Source organism: Meles meles, chromosome 4, assembly GCF_922984935.1.
Source record: "Meles meles chromosome 4, mMelMel3.1 paternal haplotype, whole genome shotgun sequence".
NCBI classification, from domain to species: Eukaryota; Metazoa; Chordata; class Mammalia; order Carnivora; family Mustelidae; genus Meles; species Meles meles.
Window position 1 is genome coordinate 93,814,888 of NC_060069.1, and position 20,948 is coordinate 93,835,835.

Genomic DNA, 20,948 nt, shown 5'->3' on the forward strand with positions numbered 1-20,948 from the left:
GAGCGACGGCCGGAGGCAGCGGCTTAGGCCCTGGCGGGGCGTTTGGTTTCGGTTTGGCCCTAATTGGAATTAGCGTTGACGGTCGAAATGGGAGTCCCCAAGTTTTACCGATGGATCTCGGAGCGGTATCCCTGCCTCAGTGAAGTGGTGAAAGAGCATCAGGTGGGTGAGCTAGGAGGCAGCGGCTTAGGAGGCCGAGAACCCGGGCCCCGCGGCCCTCCCTCATCCTGGGACAGAACTCCCCAGCCTCCTCTTTCTGCTCGTCGTCTGCCCCATGATCGGTGAAGGGAAGGGAGGAGAAGGTTTGAAGATACCCTGGACTATCAGAATGGGGGCGAAGACATGGGTTTCATTTCTGTGGGCAGAGCCGCGGGCATCGCGGCAGTTCTGACAGCTCTGCTGCGGAGTAGGGCCTTCCGCGATTCGAAAATTAAGTCCAGGGCAGGAGCATTTTAATGAGTTCTTTCCTTTCCTGCCGGGGAGCTACGTATTTCCTTATAGAGGCAGCAGAGCCGGAGCAGGTATTCGAAGTCCTCCCCCCCATCCCCCCCCCCCCCCCAAAGCAACAGACCCGCGTACGAACAATATAATCAGTGCCTCCGCGGTTGAGTCACCTTGTTTACTTTCCCTTATCGGGACCTGCATCCCACCCCACCCCCAACGCCTAGACTTCTTGACGTAGCCGATGGTTCACATTTATGATACCTTTCGTTACTCTTTCGATTATCCCAAAGGTCGTACGAATACCGCGTTCCAGCAGAAACAATAATACACTTGGACGGGCAGGGGCAGTTATTTGGAGACGTCAGTGTGTGAGTGTGCGTGTGTGACAGAGAAAGAGAAAGAGAAATTGATTGTTAGAGCATAATGCTAGTAATAATAATATCTGGCTTATAATCCGAGTGTAATACTATCCCAGTGCAAAGATTTTGTGTGAATTCCAAAAATGTTTATGTATAGGAACTGTGGAGAGAAATAGTAAGCAGTTATTTATTAGGTAAACTAGACTTGGGGTGATACGTTAGTGTTTGTCACATTTAATGATTTTGGTAGATCTCTTGTCCATTTTATATCTTACAGGAAAATCAGTTTTGATGTTTGTGTAGCTAATGAATCAGTTTTGATGGGTAACATTTTATTAGTAGTGAGGGGAAATAATCCAGCCAACACATCCTGCTGTTTATTAAAGTAAGGTTTAATCTTTTTTTAAAAAAAAGTACAATAAGCATGAAGATAGGGTGAAACTTCCAGAAGGGTTACTTTGTAGTTGAATTCCTGTCAGATTTGACAAATGAAGAAAAGCTTACAAAAAATTCCAAAACAGTAGTTTATTTTTCGTTTATTTGAAACATGGGTTGAGTCAGATTTAGGAAGATAGTTCTTTCCAGAGAAAAGGGTAAAAAAGGATGTGTCGTACATTTCAGAAACAGAGACAACCAACTTTGGCTTTTCCTTGGTCATTCATTCAACAAAAGTCTGAGTGCCTGCCATGTATCAGTCACTATTATCTCCAAAGTGAAAAAAATGTGATTGTTATTTGGATTGACTTGATAACATATAGTTTGTTCATTAATATTTTTGTTCTATACTCTTTGGTGCAGAATTTGGTTTGGTAAAGCTGTCTTGGCTTCTCACCATCCTGAGGAACTTTTTTATTGAAGAACAAAAATAATCTCTTTAAGCATTCATATGATACGTTTAAAAGGATAGGTTTAAAACTTGGCTTATCAAAATGGTGTCTTTCAAAAATGTTTGATTCTTGTAGTTAACAATGACCACCACAACAAAGAGAGCAAATATAATAAAGAGTTAGCAGCTATTCTCTTAAGCAGTATTTAAAAGACAGTAAACCTAAATCACCATGATTCAAAAACTAGTCCTGGGAGGAAGAGATTGGGAGGAGGAGTAAGTGGTGGGAAGATGGTGGTGGTAAAGACAATAGCATCATTTTTGGTCTCTTTGAATCCTCGCATAAAAACAGAACAACTAGGGACGCCTGTGTAGCTCAGTCAGTTAAGTGTCTGCCTTTGGCTTAGGTCAGGGTCCTGGAATCAAGTCCCACATCAGGCTCCTTACTCAGTGAGGACCCTGCTTCTCCTTCTGCCTGCCGCTCCCCTTGCTTGTGCTCGCTCTCTCGCTCTCTCTGACAAATAAATAAAATCTTAAAAAAAAAAAAAAGAACAACTAGATAGCAGTGTTTGAAATCCATAGAACATTTATGATAAAACCATGTAATATATCCCTGTGAACCCCCAAATACAAGTAGGTAGGGACAAACTACCAATAGCCTCTAGACCCAGTTGGTGTTGGCATCCCTGCAAGAGGAAAAAGGAAGCAATCTGGCAATATGTGATGGACCTGAGAACAGGAGAACTGCAGAATATTCACTAAAAGACTATGTAGGCCAATTATGTAGCAGTATTTGTAACTAAGGGGTTTTAAAGGGCAGGAGTAGCTGGCCTCCTATGAACTCTCATAACTGACTTGCCAAGGCATCATTCTGAGGCAGATAGAGTAAAGGATGAAACAGATATGCTCCCTATACAAGAGCAAACACTTTAAAATGGAAATATTAACTTGTGTCTCCTTCTGTGCAATTTGTAACAAAATGCATAGAAGATTGGCTTTAAAAGTGCTGGCACTGGAATAACATGTACACTTAAAAATGTTAAGATGGGAAAGTTTTAATGAACATTTTACCATAGTTTTAAAAAATGCAGGCACAAGAGTATAAATTATGAATGGGAACAATATGGTTCCTTAAGGGGCCAAAATTGTTGAGAGGGTGGAGGTTTGCATATTAAAATGCCACAGTGTGTAAACAGATATACAGTATAGCTGTGGTATTGAAATTCCATTGGAGGGTGATGATTAGGGAAAAAAACAAGTCTAAAGACCTACCTGGAAGAAGGACAATAGTGAAAGAAAGATTAAGAAATACTGCTCTAGAGCAATTCTGCTTGGTTTCAAATTTAGCCCCAACATTTACTTTACTAGCTATGGGTGAGTAACTCAATCTTTTTGTTACTCAGTTTTGTTAGCTACAAAATGGAGATAATAATATTAGGATTGCTATATTTAAGTAGGTGAATGCACATACAGTTGACGCTTGAAAATGTGGGTATTAGGAGCACCGACGCCCCCCCGACCCCAACACAGTCAAAAACTCAAGTATAACTTTGACTTGCCCAAAACTTAACGACTAATAGCCTAGTGTTGACTGGAAGCCTTACTGATAACATAACCAGTCAATTAACACATATTTTATGTTATTATGTATTGTGTATTGTATTCTTACAATAAAGTAAGCTAGAGAAAAGAATGTGTTAAGAAAATCATAGGAAAATAGAAAATACATGTATAGTACTGTACTGTATTTAAAAATCTGCATATAAAAGGACTCATGCAGTTCAAACTTGTGTTGTTCAAGGGTCGACTGTTAAGCATTTAAATCTGTCTAGTACATGGCAAGTGCTTAACAGATCTTACCTGTAATTATTATTATTATTTATTTATTTTTTGAGAGAGAGAGAGAGAGAGCTCACCAGTGAGGAGGGGAAGAGAGAGTGGGAGAGAACGCTAAGCAGGCTCCATGCTCAGGGTGGAGTGGGGCTTGAGCTCACAATCATGACCAGAGCCAAAATCAAGACTGGGATGCTTAACTGACTGAGGCACACAGGTGCCCCATATTTTAGCTGTTACAGTAGCACTGTATTAGATTCTTTTTAAGATTTTATTTATTTATTTATTTATTTATTGGACAGACAGAGATCACAAGTAGGCAGAGAGGCAGGCAGAGAGAGGGCGGGAAGCAGGCTCCCTGCTGAGCAAAGAGCACAATGAGGGACTCGATCCCAGGACCCTGAGATCATGACCTGAGCCAAAGGCAGAGGCTTAACCCACTGAGCTATCCAGGTGCTCCCCAGCACAGTAGTAGATTTTAATCACAGGAGAACTGCATATGCTGTAAGAGTTTATAATCTTAATTGTATGATCTTTGTTTTGTAAAGGTTAAGTTTTTGTCAGATATATACGTTCCTTATTACAATTTCATCCCTACTTTTGTGGTACATAATAGGTCTTCAGTAAATATTTATTAAACGAATGAATTTATTAATCATAGCATACTAATACAACATATAAAGAATACATAGTATATAAAAACATTGCATATTAAAATATACATTGTATATGTAGTATGTTTTAAAACATGCATATTAAAGGGGTGCCTGAGTGGCTCAGTCAGTTATGCTTCCGATTCTTGATATTGGCTCAGGTCATGATCTTAAGGTTGTAAGATTGAGCTAGATCTATGCTGGGCATGAAGCCTGCTAGGATTCTCTCTCCCTATGCCCCTTCTTCTCTCTCTAAAAAAAAAAAATAAATAAAATATGCATATTAAAAAATGAATTGAAGCAACAAAATCTTGGGATTGTTTAAGATAAATAGGATTAAAGAACTGGGACAAAAGAATTTCCAACAGCTCTCTTTAATAGTCAGATACATATTGTCTTAATGAAAAAGACATTTTGCAGCAGCACTAAGTAGGATACAAAGTTATACTAGCTAAAAGAAACTGTTTTGAGAAAATTAGATACTGAAATGTTAATACTTAACCACAATTTAAAGCAGTATGAATGCATATTCAAAGTAAGTGTTATAGCCTACATGTGCTATCACATTTAATAAAGGAAGAGCTTCACTATTTATTATTAAATATTTCTATTCACTACCTTGTGTCAGGTAGTATACCAAGAGTTCTGAACATGACCAAATACTTAAGTGTAATTTCTGTCCTTTTCTGCTAAACTGTGAATTCCTCAAATCAGAGACCTTGCTTTGAGGAACTCACAGTTTAGTAGGAAAGGACAGACATCACACTTAAGTGTTCAACAAAAATGAGTATACACACACACACACACACACACACACACCCCTGGCATTCTTGTATGCATTGGGAACAGAAAAACAAATAAAAGTGTGACATAGAGAAGGGAGCATCATTTCTCCTTGGGTAAGTATAGGAAGGCTTCCAAAGATACTGAGCTGGATCTTGAAAGCGGAGTCAAAATCTGCAAGATCAGTGGAAGAAAGCATAAAGGAAAGAGAAGCATTTCAGGAAGTAGTAGTAGCATCTGTTAAGTCGTAGAGGTTTGGAACAGCCCAGTACATCTACGGCTTTCTAGGTAATGTACTGTATATTTAGCTTGTAGACTGTACATGCAAACAGGAAAGAGCATGGAATTGGTGGGAGAAATAACAGCCAAGTCATACAGAACCTTTTATGGTATTAAAGGTTTATAATAGTATCATATGGGTTTAAGTATGGAAGCAACATGATTAGATTGTGTATTAGAAAAATGGCAAGCTACACTGTGGTGGGAGAGAAATAAAGCAAGCAGTCTAGTTGGAAAACTGAGGGCTTAAACTAGGACAGGAAATCTGGGGATGGAGAAAATTATGAGAATGCCTAACACAATGGGAATACTTAAGAGGGTAGGATTCTAGAGACATTTTGGAAGTTAAATTTAAAAAACAAAACCATAAATGAAACCTAAGTGACTAATTAGATACGGGGGTTGAGGAGAGGTGAAAGTATAAAATAATGACAAAACTTCTATTTTACAGATATAATAACTCAGTATTGTGTTTGGGGTTTTTTTCCTGTTTTTATTTAAATTCCAGTTAGTTAACAAACAGTATAATACTAGCTATTATAACTAAACAGTATAATACTAGAATTATTGATTTGTCACTTATATACAACAACCAGTGCTCATCATAACACGTTCCCTCCTTAGTCCCCTTTCCCTATTTAACCCGCCCCCCGACCACCCCCACCCACCTTCTCTCCCGCAGTCCTCAGTTCTCTATAGTTAAGAATCTGTTTCTTGGTTTGCCTCTCTCTCTTTCTTTTTTTTCCCCCAGTATTATGTTTGTGAAGGAGCAAGATTTTATTGCATGTTCTCATTTTCTTCATTGAATTAGTCAATGGTTACTCATCCTGTATTTTTCTTACTAATCTGAAACATAAGAGAATTTTAAAAATTTCTTTTCTAAAACAATAATTTTTTTTCAGATTATGAAGTATGTACTTATTATATAAAAATTAATATAGTACTGAGAGTTGTAAAAGCTCTTATATCTTCCAAAGGAAAATAAACTGAAATTCCAACATCAATGGTTAACTACCAGGAATGTCTTGTTCCTGTATATTCCTAATGTTTATATGCAGATGTACATGTAGATAAATATTTACTGTAAATGGGATAATAATATACCCCCTGTTTTATAGCCTACTTTTGTCATTTGACTGTCTATATTTTATACATTATCTAATGTAAATTATGAATGTGTATCATAATTTGTAATTACTGTGTAGTATTCTGTTGTGTGGATGTACCATCATCAGTTTTCTATTAGGCATTTTTTTTTAAAAGATTTTACTTATTTATTTGACAAACAGAGATCACAATTAGGCAGAGAGGCAGGCAGAGAGAGAGAGAGGAAGGGAAGCAGGCTCCCTGCTGAGCAGAGAGCGGGACACGGGACTCAATCCCAGGACCCTGGGATCATGACCCAAGCCTGAGGCAGAGGCTTTAACCCACTGAGCCACCCAGGCGCCCCTCTATTAGGCATTTTTATTTCATTTTTTATCTCTTGTAAATAGTACTGCCATTAATATTCTTGTGCTTACATCTTTGTGCACATTTCTGATTTTTTCTCAGAATAAATTTCCAGTAGTAGAAATCCTGGGGGGTGCCTGAGTGGCTCAATTGGTTAAGCATCTGCCTTCAGCTCGGGTCATGATCTCAGGTCCTAGGATCCAGCCCTGCATCAGGCTCCCTGCTCAGTGGGGAGTCTGTTTCTCCCTCTCCCTCTGCCTTCCATTCCCCCTGCTGGTTTTCTCTCTCTCTCTCTCTCTCTCTCAAATAAATAGAATCTTTAAAGAAAAAAAGAAAAGAAAAGAAAATGCTTCAGGTTTTGATATATACTTTCATATTAATTGCACCAATTTATATTCCCATCCAGACTACTGGGTGTAAATGCCATTTCTCTCTTTTCTATCTCTGTGATTTTCTTCTTCTGCAAAATGGAGAATCCAAATATTTTTCTTTTAAATTTATCATAATTTAGTGAGACAATATGTTTGGCTCAATGTTTGGCACCTAATGAATGCTTAATAAATGCCAACTATCACTTTTGATAACATAGGAAATACCTATTTTCCCAAAACCTTGCTAGTAACTGGGTAATACCATTTTTTCTAATCTTTGCTAACATGATGGGGACAATGGCATATTATTTTAATTAGAAATTTGGGGATGTTGAACATCTTTTCATATGTTTATCAGACTTCTGTGTCTCTTTTGAATTGCTGTGCATTTTCCATGCTTACTTTTAAAATTTGCTCTTTTTTATTTGAGGATTTTTTTGTATGCTGGGAATGCTGACTTTATCCTAATTTACGAGCATTTCCCTGCATTTTGTCATTTTCAGTTTAAACTTGTTATTGATACTTTTTTTAACCCTATAGATGTAAAAAATATAGGTTGCCAACTCCATCATTTGGTTTATTAGTTTTGGCTTTCCCCATCCTAAAATCACCAAAATATTTGTATATAATTTTTTACTTATATTTCTCACATTAATATTTTTAATCTTTCTGGAATTTATTGTGTTATAAGATGAGATACAGTTTTATTTCCAGATAGTTAGCTAAATGCCCCATCCCTTTCACTGGTTTGAAATGCCTCTTAGATACTAAATTTCTGTATACACTTGAACTACTACTTTCCTTTTTTGAGAATTTTGTTAATTTATTTGATAGGGGCAGGGGGGCACAAACGGACAAAGGGAGAGGGAGATGTAGGCTCCACACTGAGCAGAGAGCACAGGACCCTGGGATCATGACCTGAGCCAAAGGCAGACACTTAACCCACTGAGCCACCCAGTCATCCCACATTTTTACTATTTGTAAACTATTTTGTTCAATCAAACCATTATAATTTTTAATATCATATAAAGTAGATTCCTTCATTTACTTTTATTTTAAAATATTCTTTCTTGCGTGTTTATTCTCCTAGGTAAACTTTGGAACCGTTTTGTAAAGTTCTCACTTAGAGATTTTGATTGAGATTTTCAGATTTTTTGAAGCAAACAGTAAATCTTGAATATACTTTTAAAACCTCATTATCACAATTTTCATGTCATTTGAGCCTATTACTCAGTAAGGAACATTTAACTTTTTTTTTTAAAGATTTTATTTATTTTTTTGACAGAGAGCACAAGTAGGCAGAGAGGCAGGCAGAGAGAGAGGAGGAAGCAGGCTCCCTGCTGAGCAGAGAGCCCGATGCGGGGCTCCATCCCAGGACCCTTAGATCATGACCTGAGTCGAAGGCAGAGGCTTAACCCACTGAGCGACCCAGGCACCCCGAAGACATTTAACATTTTTTTTTTTTTTTAAATTTTTTTTTCTTTTTTTACAGATTGAGAGAGAGAGAGAGAGATTACAAGTAGGCAGAGCAGCAGCCAGAGAGGGGAGGAAGCAGGCTCCCTGCCAAGCAGAGAGCCCGATACGGGGCTCGATCCCAGGACCCCGAGACCATGACCTGAGCTGAAGGCAGAGGCTTAACCCACTGAGCCACCCAGGTGCCCCTAACATTTTTTTTTATGTGGTGCCTGGTACCACCCCATAAAATGAGTGTTTTGTCAGTATGTTTTTATGGTGTTCATTGAATCAGAGGCCAAAACTTTTCACTCCCCAAACTCAGAGGCCTGCCATTTTCTCAATAAGAGGAAAATGTATCATTTCTGTATCTATGGTAAAATTTGAATTGTTTTAGATGGCTTTCATTAAGTTTATATAAGAAAAGTTCATTATGTTTCTATGTCTGAAAATTTAAAATACTTTTCTTCAGTTAGTATGTAAGACAGACTACTCAAAATCTTTAATTACATTAGATATTATAACTATTAAGTTGTGCCCACTTCATTGCCTTGTTAGTGTAGATTTGTTTTCGTAGTGTTCCCCTTACTTGCTTACAAACATTTAAATAAAGGAAAGATCAAGAGAGCCCAAGCCATAAAGTCTTTTTATAAAAGTAGACGCATGTTATTTATGAAACTAGATACCTGTTAGCCAAAGTTTAGGAAATTTTTAATCCACATGTCTTCAAAATTTCCTTAATTTCTTGGCATAATGTAAGCTTTCTTAATTAATATGACCAAATTAGTGACTCTCAGTGAAACCAAATATACAAGGGTTTAAATCATTTGTAAAAATCTTTTAATGACCATGTACAAAGAGCCTTTTAAATGGGCATTATGTTACCCATTTATAGGGGAAATTGAGACTTTAAGAAGTTGATATCAAACTAATAGTTTGAGTACCAAATGAACCAAGTACTTCATTTGGTATTTTCCCATTGGGCATTTTAAATAAGTAGATAATTTCCTGACAGTAAATTTGATCAAGCTGTTGGTGCATTATATAGTTATATAATATATCTCCATCTTACCAATTTCTCCTGTGCATTTTTCTTTACTTTCTTTATGCACTGTGGTTATTTTCTCAGTTTTTATATAGTAATGCCCCTATATCCTGCTTTTTATCAGCTGCTTTTCCCAGCTGCTTAAATATCCATCATTGATTATAGTAACAATCTTGGTCATTTTTCTTTATTTCTTAGATTCCTGAATTTGACAACTTGTACCTGGATATGAATGGAATCATACATCAATGTTCCCATCCTAATGATGATGATGTTCACTTCAGAATTTCTGATGATAAAATCTTTACTGATATTTTTCACTACTTGGAGGTGTTGTTTCGCATTATTAAACCTAGGAAAGTGTTCTTTATGGCTGTCGATGGTGTGGCTCCTCGAGCAAAAATGAACCAGCAGCGGGGGAGGCGTTTTAGGTAAAACATTTGTGGTTTATTTTAGAATACTACTTAGGTTAATATATTGTTTTATTATTTTATTTTATAAAATTATTATTTTATAAAACATTACAATTCTTATTATATTATAATTTTTATTTTATTATTAATAATAATAATTTAATAATTTTTATTTATTTGTTAAAATAATAAATTATTTTAAAGATAATTGATTTAGTGACCTCATCTTCTGTTCATGTTTCTTTTCTGCTTAAATTCCTCCAGAAAAGGAAATAACTGGTTATGTCACATTTTATCAATTGAGTAAACAAATTAGTAATTCATTGAAGTGAGGAGTCCTTCTCAAAGCATATGTTGGGCTGTGTAGTTACTTTTGCTCTCTGTCATAAATTTTTTAAACTTCTCCTTGGTAATTTAGAAATAGCAGTAGAGTTGACCCTTGAACAATGCACTGGTAAGGGATTCCAGGCCCCCACACAGTCAAAAATTTGCATATAACTCAACTCCCCCAAACCTTAATAGCCTACTATTGACTGGAAGCTTTAGCAATAACATAAACCATAAAACATTCTTTGTATGTTGTATGTATTATATACCATATTCTAATAGTAAGCTTAGAGGAAAGAAGATGTTATTAAGAAAATCATAAGGAAAAGAAAATAGATTTACAGTACTATATTGTATTTATTGAAAAAAAAAAAAATCCTTGTACAAGTGGACCCACTCAGTTCAAACCTGTGTTGTTCAAGGGTCAACTGTAGTAGAGAAAGCTCCTCTCTTAGTCTGTCCTGAACTAGAGAACTGCAGGATGAAATGAGAGCTTGTTCTAATAGAAACATTGACAGTTTAATTCAACAGACTTTGTTCAATGCCCAGACCCTGGGCCACATGCTGACTCTGAGTGAACATGGGTCCAGATTGGACAGAAAAGCAAGTGAGACTAGAAGGTGATTGATGGGATATGAGAAGAGAGCTGAGTTAGGACCCTTGAGATACTATCATCCCCAATGTGTTGCATTGGGTGTAACAGAATGAGAAGAGTCACATAAAGTTTTAAAGTCAAAATCCTGGGCATGTGGAATAGTTTTAAAAAACAATGAGATCATGTTGTGTCCTTACTTATGAGTAGGATAAATAAAGTTAAGACGGTTGTTAGAATTGTTGGGAAGACTCTGAGTCCAGTGTGTTTGATGGGTTGTTGGCGTAATGAATTGTTTCATCACAAGAGCAGGTAAAGGAGTGGATAGAGCACCTATGAATCAAATACAGAAATCATCAAGGAAAGTGGGAGGGTACTTTAGGGAAGGCTAGCAGTGAAAATGAGAAAAGAATGATAAAAAGTAGTGATTTAAATACCAAAAGAGAAAAGATATTGAAGATACTTGAATGACTATAAAACGACCATCAAGACAAGGACCATCTCTTATTAAAATTCAGAACCTCTGTTGCTACCTGAACTTAATTAATTTGAATTTCAAAAATTAGAACCTGGAAACGATTTTTACTAGATTCCCCTGGTATTTGTTAAACTAGTTTGGGGGAGCTACTGGGCTAGAAAATCTAGTATTAAGAAAGGATTATTTAAGCCCACTATATCAGTCACTGTTCATTTGCAGAAATAGAAGCCTACCTATTTTAAGTATATATATTACAAAGAATTAGCTGCTTCTAAAAATCATTGTAAGAGCCAAAAGGATGGGAATTTAGGTGAGCCTTCAAGAATGACTTCAGAACAGCACCACAGAATTGACCCACCAGTGGCACTATTACTACAACATTCAAGAAGGTGAGTTCAGAGGCCCCCACCAGAACAGGTTGTTCAGGAATTTATTGCTTTAGTTGTGATCCAGGAATTAAGAAGATACTACCTGAACTATTGGCTCCAAAAATGTATCACTTTAGTTACAATTCAGCAGTCAAGAAGCCACCACTCTATCTGTTACAAGAGCCCCAATGTACCTGGTAGATCTGCCCTATACTTTGCTTCTCAGCATCTACAAAACTTCTGAATATTGAGATCCCTTCTACTATAATGAAACACACACTCCATAAGGTCATACTTCTACCTACTGAACCTTTTGTGGAGGCATCTGATAGAATCTAAGTTATATCCACTCACCTAGCTGCAAGGAAGCCTGAGATCTTAATTTTTTAGGTTTCTAACCTCTCCAGTATCAGAAGACAAACTAAGAGAATGGACAAGCATTTACTAAATATTGTGCTGGCAATTGAGTGTTCTGTGTTTCCCTAAAATCCCCTAGTCAGCTTTTTCTCATTCTCCACAGATACTGTTTTCTCCATTCATAATCTTTAATTATAATCTTTATGCATCTCTTACTTCAAATATGCTGCCATCTGGCTTTCACCCCTCTACTAAAACTTCCTTAAAAGATTACAAATAGCCTCCTTATGACTAAATCTAAAGAATTATTCTCAATATAACTTCATTTACCTATAGTATTTAACAGTGTGATGATTCTTTCATTCTTAAACTTCCTTTCCGTGATCTTTATGTAACCACACTCTCTCTGCACCTTCTTGGTCTCCTTGTAATCTTCTGTTCCTTTGCCATATATATATATATATATATATATATATATATATATTTTTTTTTTTTTTTTTTTTTTTTTTTTTTTTTACTTAAGTTTCTATCATTGGTCCTGAGTGATCTTACCTAGTTGTTTTAACTACTGTGTCTATACTGATGACTCCTCAATTTATCTTCCTGATGGTATCTCTTTCTAGAACCCCTAAATATCCAAATGTCTCATAAATATCTCCTTTTGGATACCGCAGATACATTTCAGGTTTAACATGTTCAGAACTGAAGACCACTTCAAAGCTGCCTTCTTTCTGTTTCCTAGTTCAGTGAATGATAACACCATGCAAATAGCTGCTCAACCCGAAAGTCCAAGAGTAATTTGGACTTCTTCTTCCTCATTCTGCACAGCCAGTCCTGCTTACCAGTCTCTTAAATTTGACATATATATTTACTTTTCATCTTTACTGCTAGTGTTCTAAACCTTCCACCTACATTGATTTAATAGTCTTTCATTGTCCCTGCCCCAAATATCTCTGTGTTGCAGCCACATTAAACATTATGGCTGTTAAGTTCTCTATCTCCCCATTAGAGTGTAAGCTCTGTGAAAATGGGAATCATTTCTGTTATTTTCCCCAAACTTGTCACATAATAACATTGAATTTGTTCAATCAAAGGAAGGAAGCTGAGAAAAGAAAAAAATGGTTTTTGTTGGAGAAATTACAAATAAGTTGATATCTTCAGGGTTTTTGTTATATTGAGGTTGGTGAGAGAGGTTACATATGAAAAAGAGTTTGTTTATCATAGAAATATAATTCCACAGGGCACAGTAGGTAGAGCTAGTAGCAAAGCTGTAGAAAATGTACATAAAGCAGAGCTTATTAACTTACATGCCAGTGGCATATAGTATGCCAAAAATGGGAACTAGGAGAAGCAGAACAGGAATTGGGATGCCTATATTCAGACTTAGGTCTGTCCAACTCTAAAACTCATGGTCTTTCTAGTAATTCCTATTGCCTCAAAAATGAGATATTTTGGCAAATGATGTCATTAATGTTATTGGGCTTATATTTTTAAATGTTTTTATGAGGAAACCCAAAGATATCCATTGCAATTTTATAGTTATTTTTATATAATATTCTTAGATCATTTTAATAATGTACTTCTTGTTCGATGTTACTATTAAATGTAGAATGCAGTATATATAATGAATGTTTAATGCTCAATTTTTGAGCTTGTTTATAGAATCGATTTGCTATATACTTAAGAAGAGAATTACTTTATAAATATTCCTAACATTCTGAGTCAGTTTTATACTGTTGTAATGTCTACTTCTATAGTCCTTTTTCTGAAAAACTCAATTCTTTAAATTAGTAAAAATGAACAATTCTGAGGCCCATCTTTATCAATTATAATCATTTTAAAACTTATATTCTATGTTGAACCTCAAATTGATTAATTAGTATTTTAGTTACAAAAGCATCTAAATAACAGTTTACTTTATATAAAGAACTGTACTTTTTCCCAGAAACCTTGAGATTTTTTTTCCTTAACATTTAAGGTCAGCAAAGGAGGCAGAAGACAAAATAAAAAAGGCATTAGAAAAAGGAGAAACTCTTCCTACAGAGGCCAGATTTGATTCCAACTGTATTACACCAGGTAAATTCACTGAGAGAAAAATTCTGAGAGATTGATTTTTTTAAAAATATTTTATTTATTTATTTATTCATCTGAGATAGAGAGCATGAGCAGAGGAGGGGAGCGCAGAGGGAGAGGGAGAGGGAGAAGCAGGCTCCCTGCTCAGCAGGGAGCCAGACAGGAGTCTCAATCCCAGGACCCTGGGATTATGAACTGAGCATAAAACAGACAGTTAACCAACTGAGCCACCCAGTCACCTCAAATTCTGAGAGATTTAATGTAAATGTAAGGTGTGTTTTTTTTTCCCCCAAATGTATCATAGCCTTTACTTAATTTGTCCCTAAAATTCCAATTGCTATTTTCCTAGTTGTGTCTGCTCAGGAGATGTTTTGGTCACCTTGATTATAAGTGCTCCTATGAAGACCCACTCTAGGGATTTACGGATGTCGATAAGAGCAGTTGTGGACTGGACTCTCCCAGATGCATAGAACTCCAAACCTGGAAGGATCTTAAAAGATCCCCTGTACTCCCACCATTTATTTGTATGAAAACTGATCCAGTGAGGTTGTGGCTCACCCACCTTCATGTAGCTGGCTATTGTATTCAGGATAAGAAACCCATTCTCCTAGTCTAGAGCACTTACTATTGTACTTCTTAAAGTATAGTTAAAAATTCTAGGAGTTTAATGAATTTATCAGTATAATAAGTTTAATTTAACTTTGCAACAACATACGCTGTACTTATTAGAGCTTTGTCTAACATCATTGCACTCCTTTACTTGAAAAAAAATCTTAAAATCTTATTTACTCATGAATTCTTTATAACTGTGGTAATTTATCTTTCATTTAAGTGCCTTTATCATACATTGCTTGATTTAGTAACCAGTTTTATCCTAATTATGGCTTTAGACTGCATTGCCATTGACTCTTGACCATCTATACTTTTCCTGAAACATAATCACCATAGACTCAGTTTCTAGAATAATAATAATTTTACAGGTAAATAGTAGTAATAATAATAGTTGTTATTATTAGCAATCTAAACCCGCGTGCCTTTAAAAGAAAAAAGTTCAGAATCCTGCAGGGAAATAGAAGATTGAGTTTCATTAGGGAGTTGAAATTCTGCCCTGGTATGAAAATGTGTGAAGCATAGTTTGAGGCAGTAGTAAAATTTCTTGACTTATCTCTGTGACATTAACTTCATTTTAGGGTGAGCAGAGAAATGAGAAACAATTGTAATATTTGCAAGAGAAAGGTACAAAATTACCTACTTTTCAAGATAAGCATGATGAATGTTGACTTCTTTAGAGATTTTACACTTAGCTATTTCCTGCATACTCAGATCCAAGTTCATGTTGTCCCTGGGAACTCACTCTTTTTTTGTCTCTCTCAGATTATAAACTTTTTAAAACTTTTTATTTATAGGGACTGAATTCATGGCCAGGTTACATGAACATCTGAAGTATTTTGTAAATATGAAAATTTCTACAGATAAGTCGTGGCAAGGAGTTACCATCTACTTCTCAGGCCATGAGGTTATTATCTTTTTTTATTTAAAGGGATTTTTTTTTAATTTAATATTTTAAAGCACAGCATTATTACCACATTTTTTTTAAACATATATTTAGACCCCCGGAGAAGGAGAGCATAAAATCATGGAATTTATCAGATCCGAGAAAGCAAAACCAGATCATGATCCCAACACCAGACATTGTCTTTATGGTTTAGATGCTGACTTGGTAGGTATAAAGTTTATTGTTATTATAACCTTATGCCATTATAATTAAATCTATAAGAGACTTATGTAAGAAGCTTTCTTGCTGTGGAAACAAATATTTTAGACATAATAAGGATTGCTACTTCTGCCATTAACAAGGTTTTAAAACAATTGGAAAATGAACTCTTTTGCTATAGTTTATGATCAACAGATCTCTGTAGTCTTCATACTTGACTGATCCTAGTGCTATGAATAGTCTGTTGAGATCAGAGGTAGAGGGTGCTTTTTACCCTCCTGCTTGATGTATAACTTTCAATAATACCTGATCTGATAACTCTGAGTCCCAGATAAATTTACTATGCTTTTTTTGTTTTAACTTTTTATTATGGAAATTTTGAAACATAAAGTAAAGAATACAATATAATGAAACTTCCTATGTCCTTTATCTATCTTAAATAATTTTTAGCTTTAAATAATTTACCTTAAATATTAATTTTCATTTTCTTATTCCTAACCATCTGTCTCCTTTCTCCTACTCCCCTTGACTGAAGTTTATCCCAGACGTTGTATCACTTGGTCTGTAAATATTTTGTAATGTTTCCCTAAAGGAGAGGGATTGTTTAAAAAAAAACAGTAATGCCATTATCCTACATAAAATAAAAATTAACAGTCAGTGTTTTATATACAAATAACCATTTGGTATTCTCATTTCCCTGATGGCTTCGTAAATCTTTGATGTTGTTTTGTTTGAATCAGGATTGAAATAAAGTAAGCAATATATGTTGCAGTGGTTGATATGTCTCACTAGACTGTTTGACTTCTTTGGGCATTAGAATACTATATGAGAAGATTAAATGAAGATGCCCTTTTCCAGTTTTTTTAAATTTTCACATATTAGAGGCATTCTGGACTCTAGAAGAATACTACATTCATCTGTCATGGAAGAGCTACAGTCTCTAATTTCTTATCCACTCCCTCTGGCAAATGGAAAGGTGTGAAAACTAAGAGAAGGTTTTGGGGATTTGGTGGGGGTGGTGGCTATGGACAGAATGGCAGTTGTAAAGGTCATGTGAGTCTAAGGTAAACATTTTTTCTTAGAAAAACACACTTTATCCCATAACGAATAAGTGGATCAGATTTTGAAATTTGTATATTTAATGTGCTAATAAATTGTTTTTTACTAAATAAGCATATGTTTTTCTATATTGAAATGTTTTTTAGTTGTTTGTTTCTGTAAACCTAATACTATAAAAATTAGAGAATAGAAACTTTTTAATCATTTTTCAACAGATTATGCTTGGATTAACAAGTCATGAGGCACATTTCTCTCTTTTAAGAGAAGAGGTTCGGTTTGGTGGCAAAAAGACACAAAGGTAAATTATATTGCATATATGGAAAAGAAAGAACAGCAATTAAATTAAGGACAGTAATCATCTAACAGAAAAATGATCTGTAAAGATTTTCTTCCATTCCACAGTTTACTTTTTACTCTGCTTTTAGTGTCATTCGATGTACAAAATTTTTTTAATTATGCCAATGTCCAGTTTATTTTTCTCTTTTATTTCTTGTACTTATAATGCCAAGAAATTGCCAGATCTAGTGTTATAAAGCTTTTCCCCATTTTAAGAGTTTTGTAGTTTTAGCCCTTACATTTAGGTCTTTGAGGGGTGCCTGGGTGGCTCAGTGGGTTAAAGCCTCTGCCTTCGGCTCAGGTCATGATCCCAGGGTCCTGGGATGGAGCCCCACATCGGGCTCTCTGCTCCGCGGGGAGCCTGCTTCCTCCTCTCTCTCTGCCTGCCTCTCTGACTAGTTGTGATTTCTCTCTGTCAAATAAATAAAATATTAAAAAAAAAAAAAAAGAACATTTAGGTCTTTGATCCATGTTAATTCTGTATATGATGTAAGGTCAGGGTCAACTTCATTCTTTTGCATGTGAATATCAGTTTTCCCAAAACCACTTGTTGAAAAGACTTTCTTTTCCCCCACTGAATCGTCTTGGCACCTTGGTCAAAAATTGCCTGACCATTTATGCAAGGGTTTATTTCTGGGCTCTGTATTCTATTGAATTGATCTTTATGTTTGTCTTTATTCTAGTACCACTGGTAGTAAAGTATTTTGTTTACTGAAACTTTGTAATAAGTTTTGAAATCAGAAAGGGTAAGACCTCCAACTTTGTTCTCCTTTTCCAGGATTATTTTGGCTATTTGGAGTCTTGCAAGATTAACAGTTTTTAGGATGTATGTTTTTGTTTTTGTGGAAAACATCAGGATTTTGATTGGGATGACATTGACTATATAGATTCTTTTGGCTACTTTTTACAGCTTAGTAATAAGTCTTCTAATCCATTAATGCAGAATGTTTTTCCATTCATTATGTCTTCCTTAATTTTTTTCTGTAGCATTTTGTAGTTTTAGTATATAAGTCTTTTGCCAGCTTTTTTCTCTTACTTGTTTTTCCTCTTATTTAAAAAAAATTAATGCAGTCCCTATGCTATACATTAATTACATCTCCAGGACTTATTTATCTTATAACTGAAAACTTGCATCTTAAGACCACCTTCCCCCATTCCTTACTCCCTAAGTTCAGTTTTTTGCCTCTGTTTTTTTTTTTTTTTTTTTCTTTTGTCTTCTTGGTCAAGTTTATTCCTAAGTGTTTTATTCTTTTGGATGGTATTCTAAGTGGAATTGTTTCTTAATTTCTTTTTTGGGTTATTTGTTGCTGGTATGTAGAAACACAGCTGATTTTTATGTGTTGATCTTGCTTCCTACAGTTATACTGAAGTCATTTTTTGGTCCTAGTAGCTTTTGTGTATTCTGTGGGATTTTCCGTATATGGAATCATGGCGTCTGTAAATAGAGATAGTTTTCTTCTTTTTCAATTTGTCTATCTCTTATTTCTTTGCTTGCCTAATTGCCCTGGCTAGGACTTCAAGTACAATGCTGCTGAATAGCTATAGGGAAAATGGGCATCCTTGTCTTGTTCCTGTTCTTAGGAGGAAAGCCTTCAGTCTTCTGCTATCAACATATTAGATGTGAATTTTTCATAAATTCCCTTTTTTATATTAAGGAGGTTCCCTTCTATCCCTACTTGGCTGAGTACTTTTATCATAGAAGGGTATTGATTTTGATAAATGTTTTCTTTGCTAGTTGATTGTATGGTATTTTTACCTTTGTTTATTAGTGTGATCTATTACATTGATTTATTTTCTTATATGGAGCTGTCCTTGTATTCCTGGGCTAAATCCACTTGCTCTGGTATCTGATCTTTTTAAAGTACAACTGTCAGTTTACTTCTGGTTAAAGTTGGAGTATTGGCCAATAGCTAAGGCATATAGACCCCTAAACCAAGCCAGGGAAAGATAAGAGGAAAGAGATGATGGTGCCTCACCATTAAAGCCTTAGACTGTACTTCAGTAGGCAGAAAAGTATATATACTCACTTATCTGTATGCTTTCTGCTGGTGGCCAACCTTAAATGGGCCAGATCCCATGGTTTCTCATATCTGTTATATCTTATGTAGGCTTTCTTAATTCTGTGCATCTTTCCACAGAAAGCATAATGCAGACAAATTATTTTGAACTTTATGTTACATCTATTATAATTATACTTTTATGTTTATACTACCTTGGAGATTTTATATAAATTACGTGCCTGGATTACAAGAATTAATTATTTTCTAATGATAAGTTTTATTTTAAGCATTGCTGCATTTTAAAATTTGAGCCTTAAAGATATAATTAATTCTTTGCTGATCATCTGACTAATTATAGGGTCTGCGCACCAGAAGAAACCACATTTCACCTCCTACACTTGTCTTTAATGAGAGAGTACATTGACTATGAGTTTTCAGTACTGAAAGTAAGTACTAATATAGCTGTGAAACAAAGATGTGTTGAAAGGAATTTCCATAAGATTTGATTTTTTCTCCATTTTGCTGTAGGACAAGATCACTTTTAAATATGATATTGAAAGGATAATAGATGATTGGATTTTGATGGGATTTCTTGTTGGGAATGATTTTATCCCTCATCTACCTCATTTACATATTAATCATGATGCACTGCCTCTTCTTTATGGAACATATATTACCATCCTGCCAGAACTTGGTGGTAAGAAAAGTTTAATATTCTTTGGAGGCTGCTTTTATTAAGCACTCAGCTAATCCTAAAAATTTTACTCAGTTTATTAGATTATTGCATGCACAATTATATTAGGGGAAAAAAATGGGGGTTTCCTTTGGTCTAAGGCACCAAACTCTGGGGTTTTAATTTTCAGTGGCTCACAAGCAAAGAAAATGGCAAGAGTTAGGAAGCCTCATGTATTGATATCTGACTCATCTCTGCCTTTGATTGTTTAAGAAAGCCATCAGAAGTGGTTGATTTCACTTATTAAAGCACAGAAGTTCATTTTTCTGAATGGATAGGTATTGGAGTATTTAGTAGGGAAATAGGAAATAGGAAAGCTTTTTCAATTAAAATGAGGAATCGATAAACAATGGTGAATGCTGAATAAAACAGATAGCAGAATAGCAGGGTATTCTTCTCAAGTTAACATATTAAATGAATAATCTGGATAGATTTTAGAACATATTTAATTAACTATTAGAGATGTCGGAAATGTGGGAGGATTATTATGTGAACCTGGAATTTCTTTTATTTTGCTTCAGTTGTTACATATTTTATATTATAATAATATCAAGTTCAGAGAAACTAGAGTCAGTTATATAGTTTTTTCTTGATTAGTTGAGTGACATATTCAACATTTTATAAAAAGAGTTTTGTAAAATTGTTTAGAAAAAATAGTGTCAGCTTTTAGTACAAATTTAGATTTTGTTCCTTTTAGGTTATATTAATGAAAGTGGGCATCTCAACTTACCTCGATTTGAGAAATACCTTGTGAAACTATCAGATGTAAGTAACTAGATATTTTTATTTTCTTGTCCCAGGGTAGAGATAAGTGGTCAGAAAGCAGTTACATAGTGTTGGAAGAAAAAGTTTTGGTACTTCTACTCCAATTGATCATTCTTTTATAATTTCACCTAATTTTACTTTTATCTGCTTTTTATTTTTCATTTTCAGACTAGTAGATGAGGTCCCCATGTGCGCAAAAAAGTAAACATTCTTTGATTTTTCTATGCCCCAGAAGTAGC

The 20,948-nt window shown here is 35.2% G+C and overlaps 1 protein-coding gene across 6 annotated transcripts in view; it reads left to right on the forward strand.

The window, feature by feature from the left end:
* The first annotated feature begins 2 nt into the window (after window positions 1-2).
* The window catches only part of XRN1 (5'-3' exoribonuclease 1), a 111,777-nt gene continuing 90,831 nt past the window's right edge, over window positions 3-20,948 (forward strand). For 4 of the 6 annotated variants that reach the window (XM_046002076.1, XM_046002078.1, XM_046002077.1 and 1 more), the window contains exons 1-9: window positions 3-162; window positions 9,693-9,925; window positions 14,008-14,105; window positions 15,509-15,618; window positions 15,712-15,822; window positions 17,091-17,173; window positions 19,570-19,657; window positions 19,740-19,908; window positions 20,642-20,709. In XM_046002076.1, coding sequence (XP_045858032.1) covers window positions 88-162; window positions 9,693-9,925; window positions 14,008-14,105; window positions 15,509-15,618; window positions 15,712-15,822; window positions 17,091-17,173; window positions 19,570-19,657; window positions 19,740-19,908; window positions 20,642-20,709 — 1,035 coding nt within the window. In that variant the 5' untranslated portion in view covers window positions 3-87. Of the gene's footprint in view, window positions 163-9,692; window positions 9,926-11,523; window positions 11,694-14,007; window positions 14,106-15,508; window positions 15,619-15,711; window positions 15,823-17,090; window positions 17,174-19,569; window positions 19,658-19,739; window positions 19,909-20,641; window positions 20,710-20,948 lie in introns of those variants that run through there. The other 2 variants (XM_046002080.1, XM_046002081.1) reach the window with 2 other exon arrangements.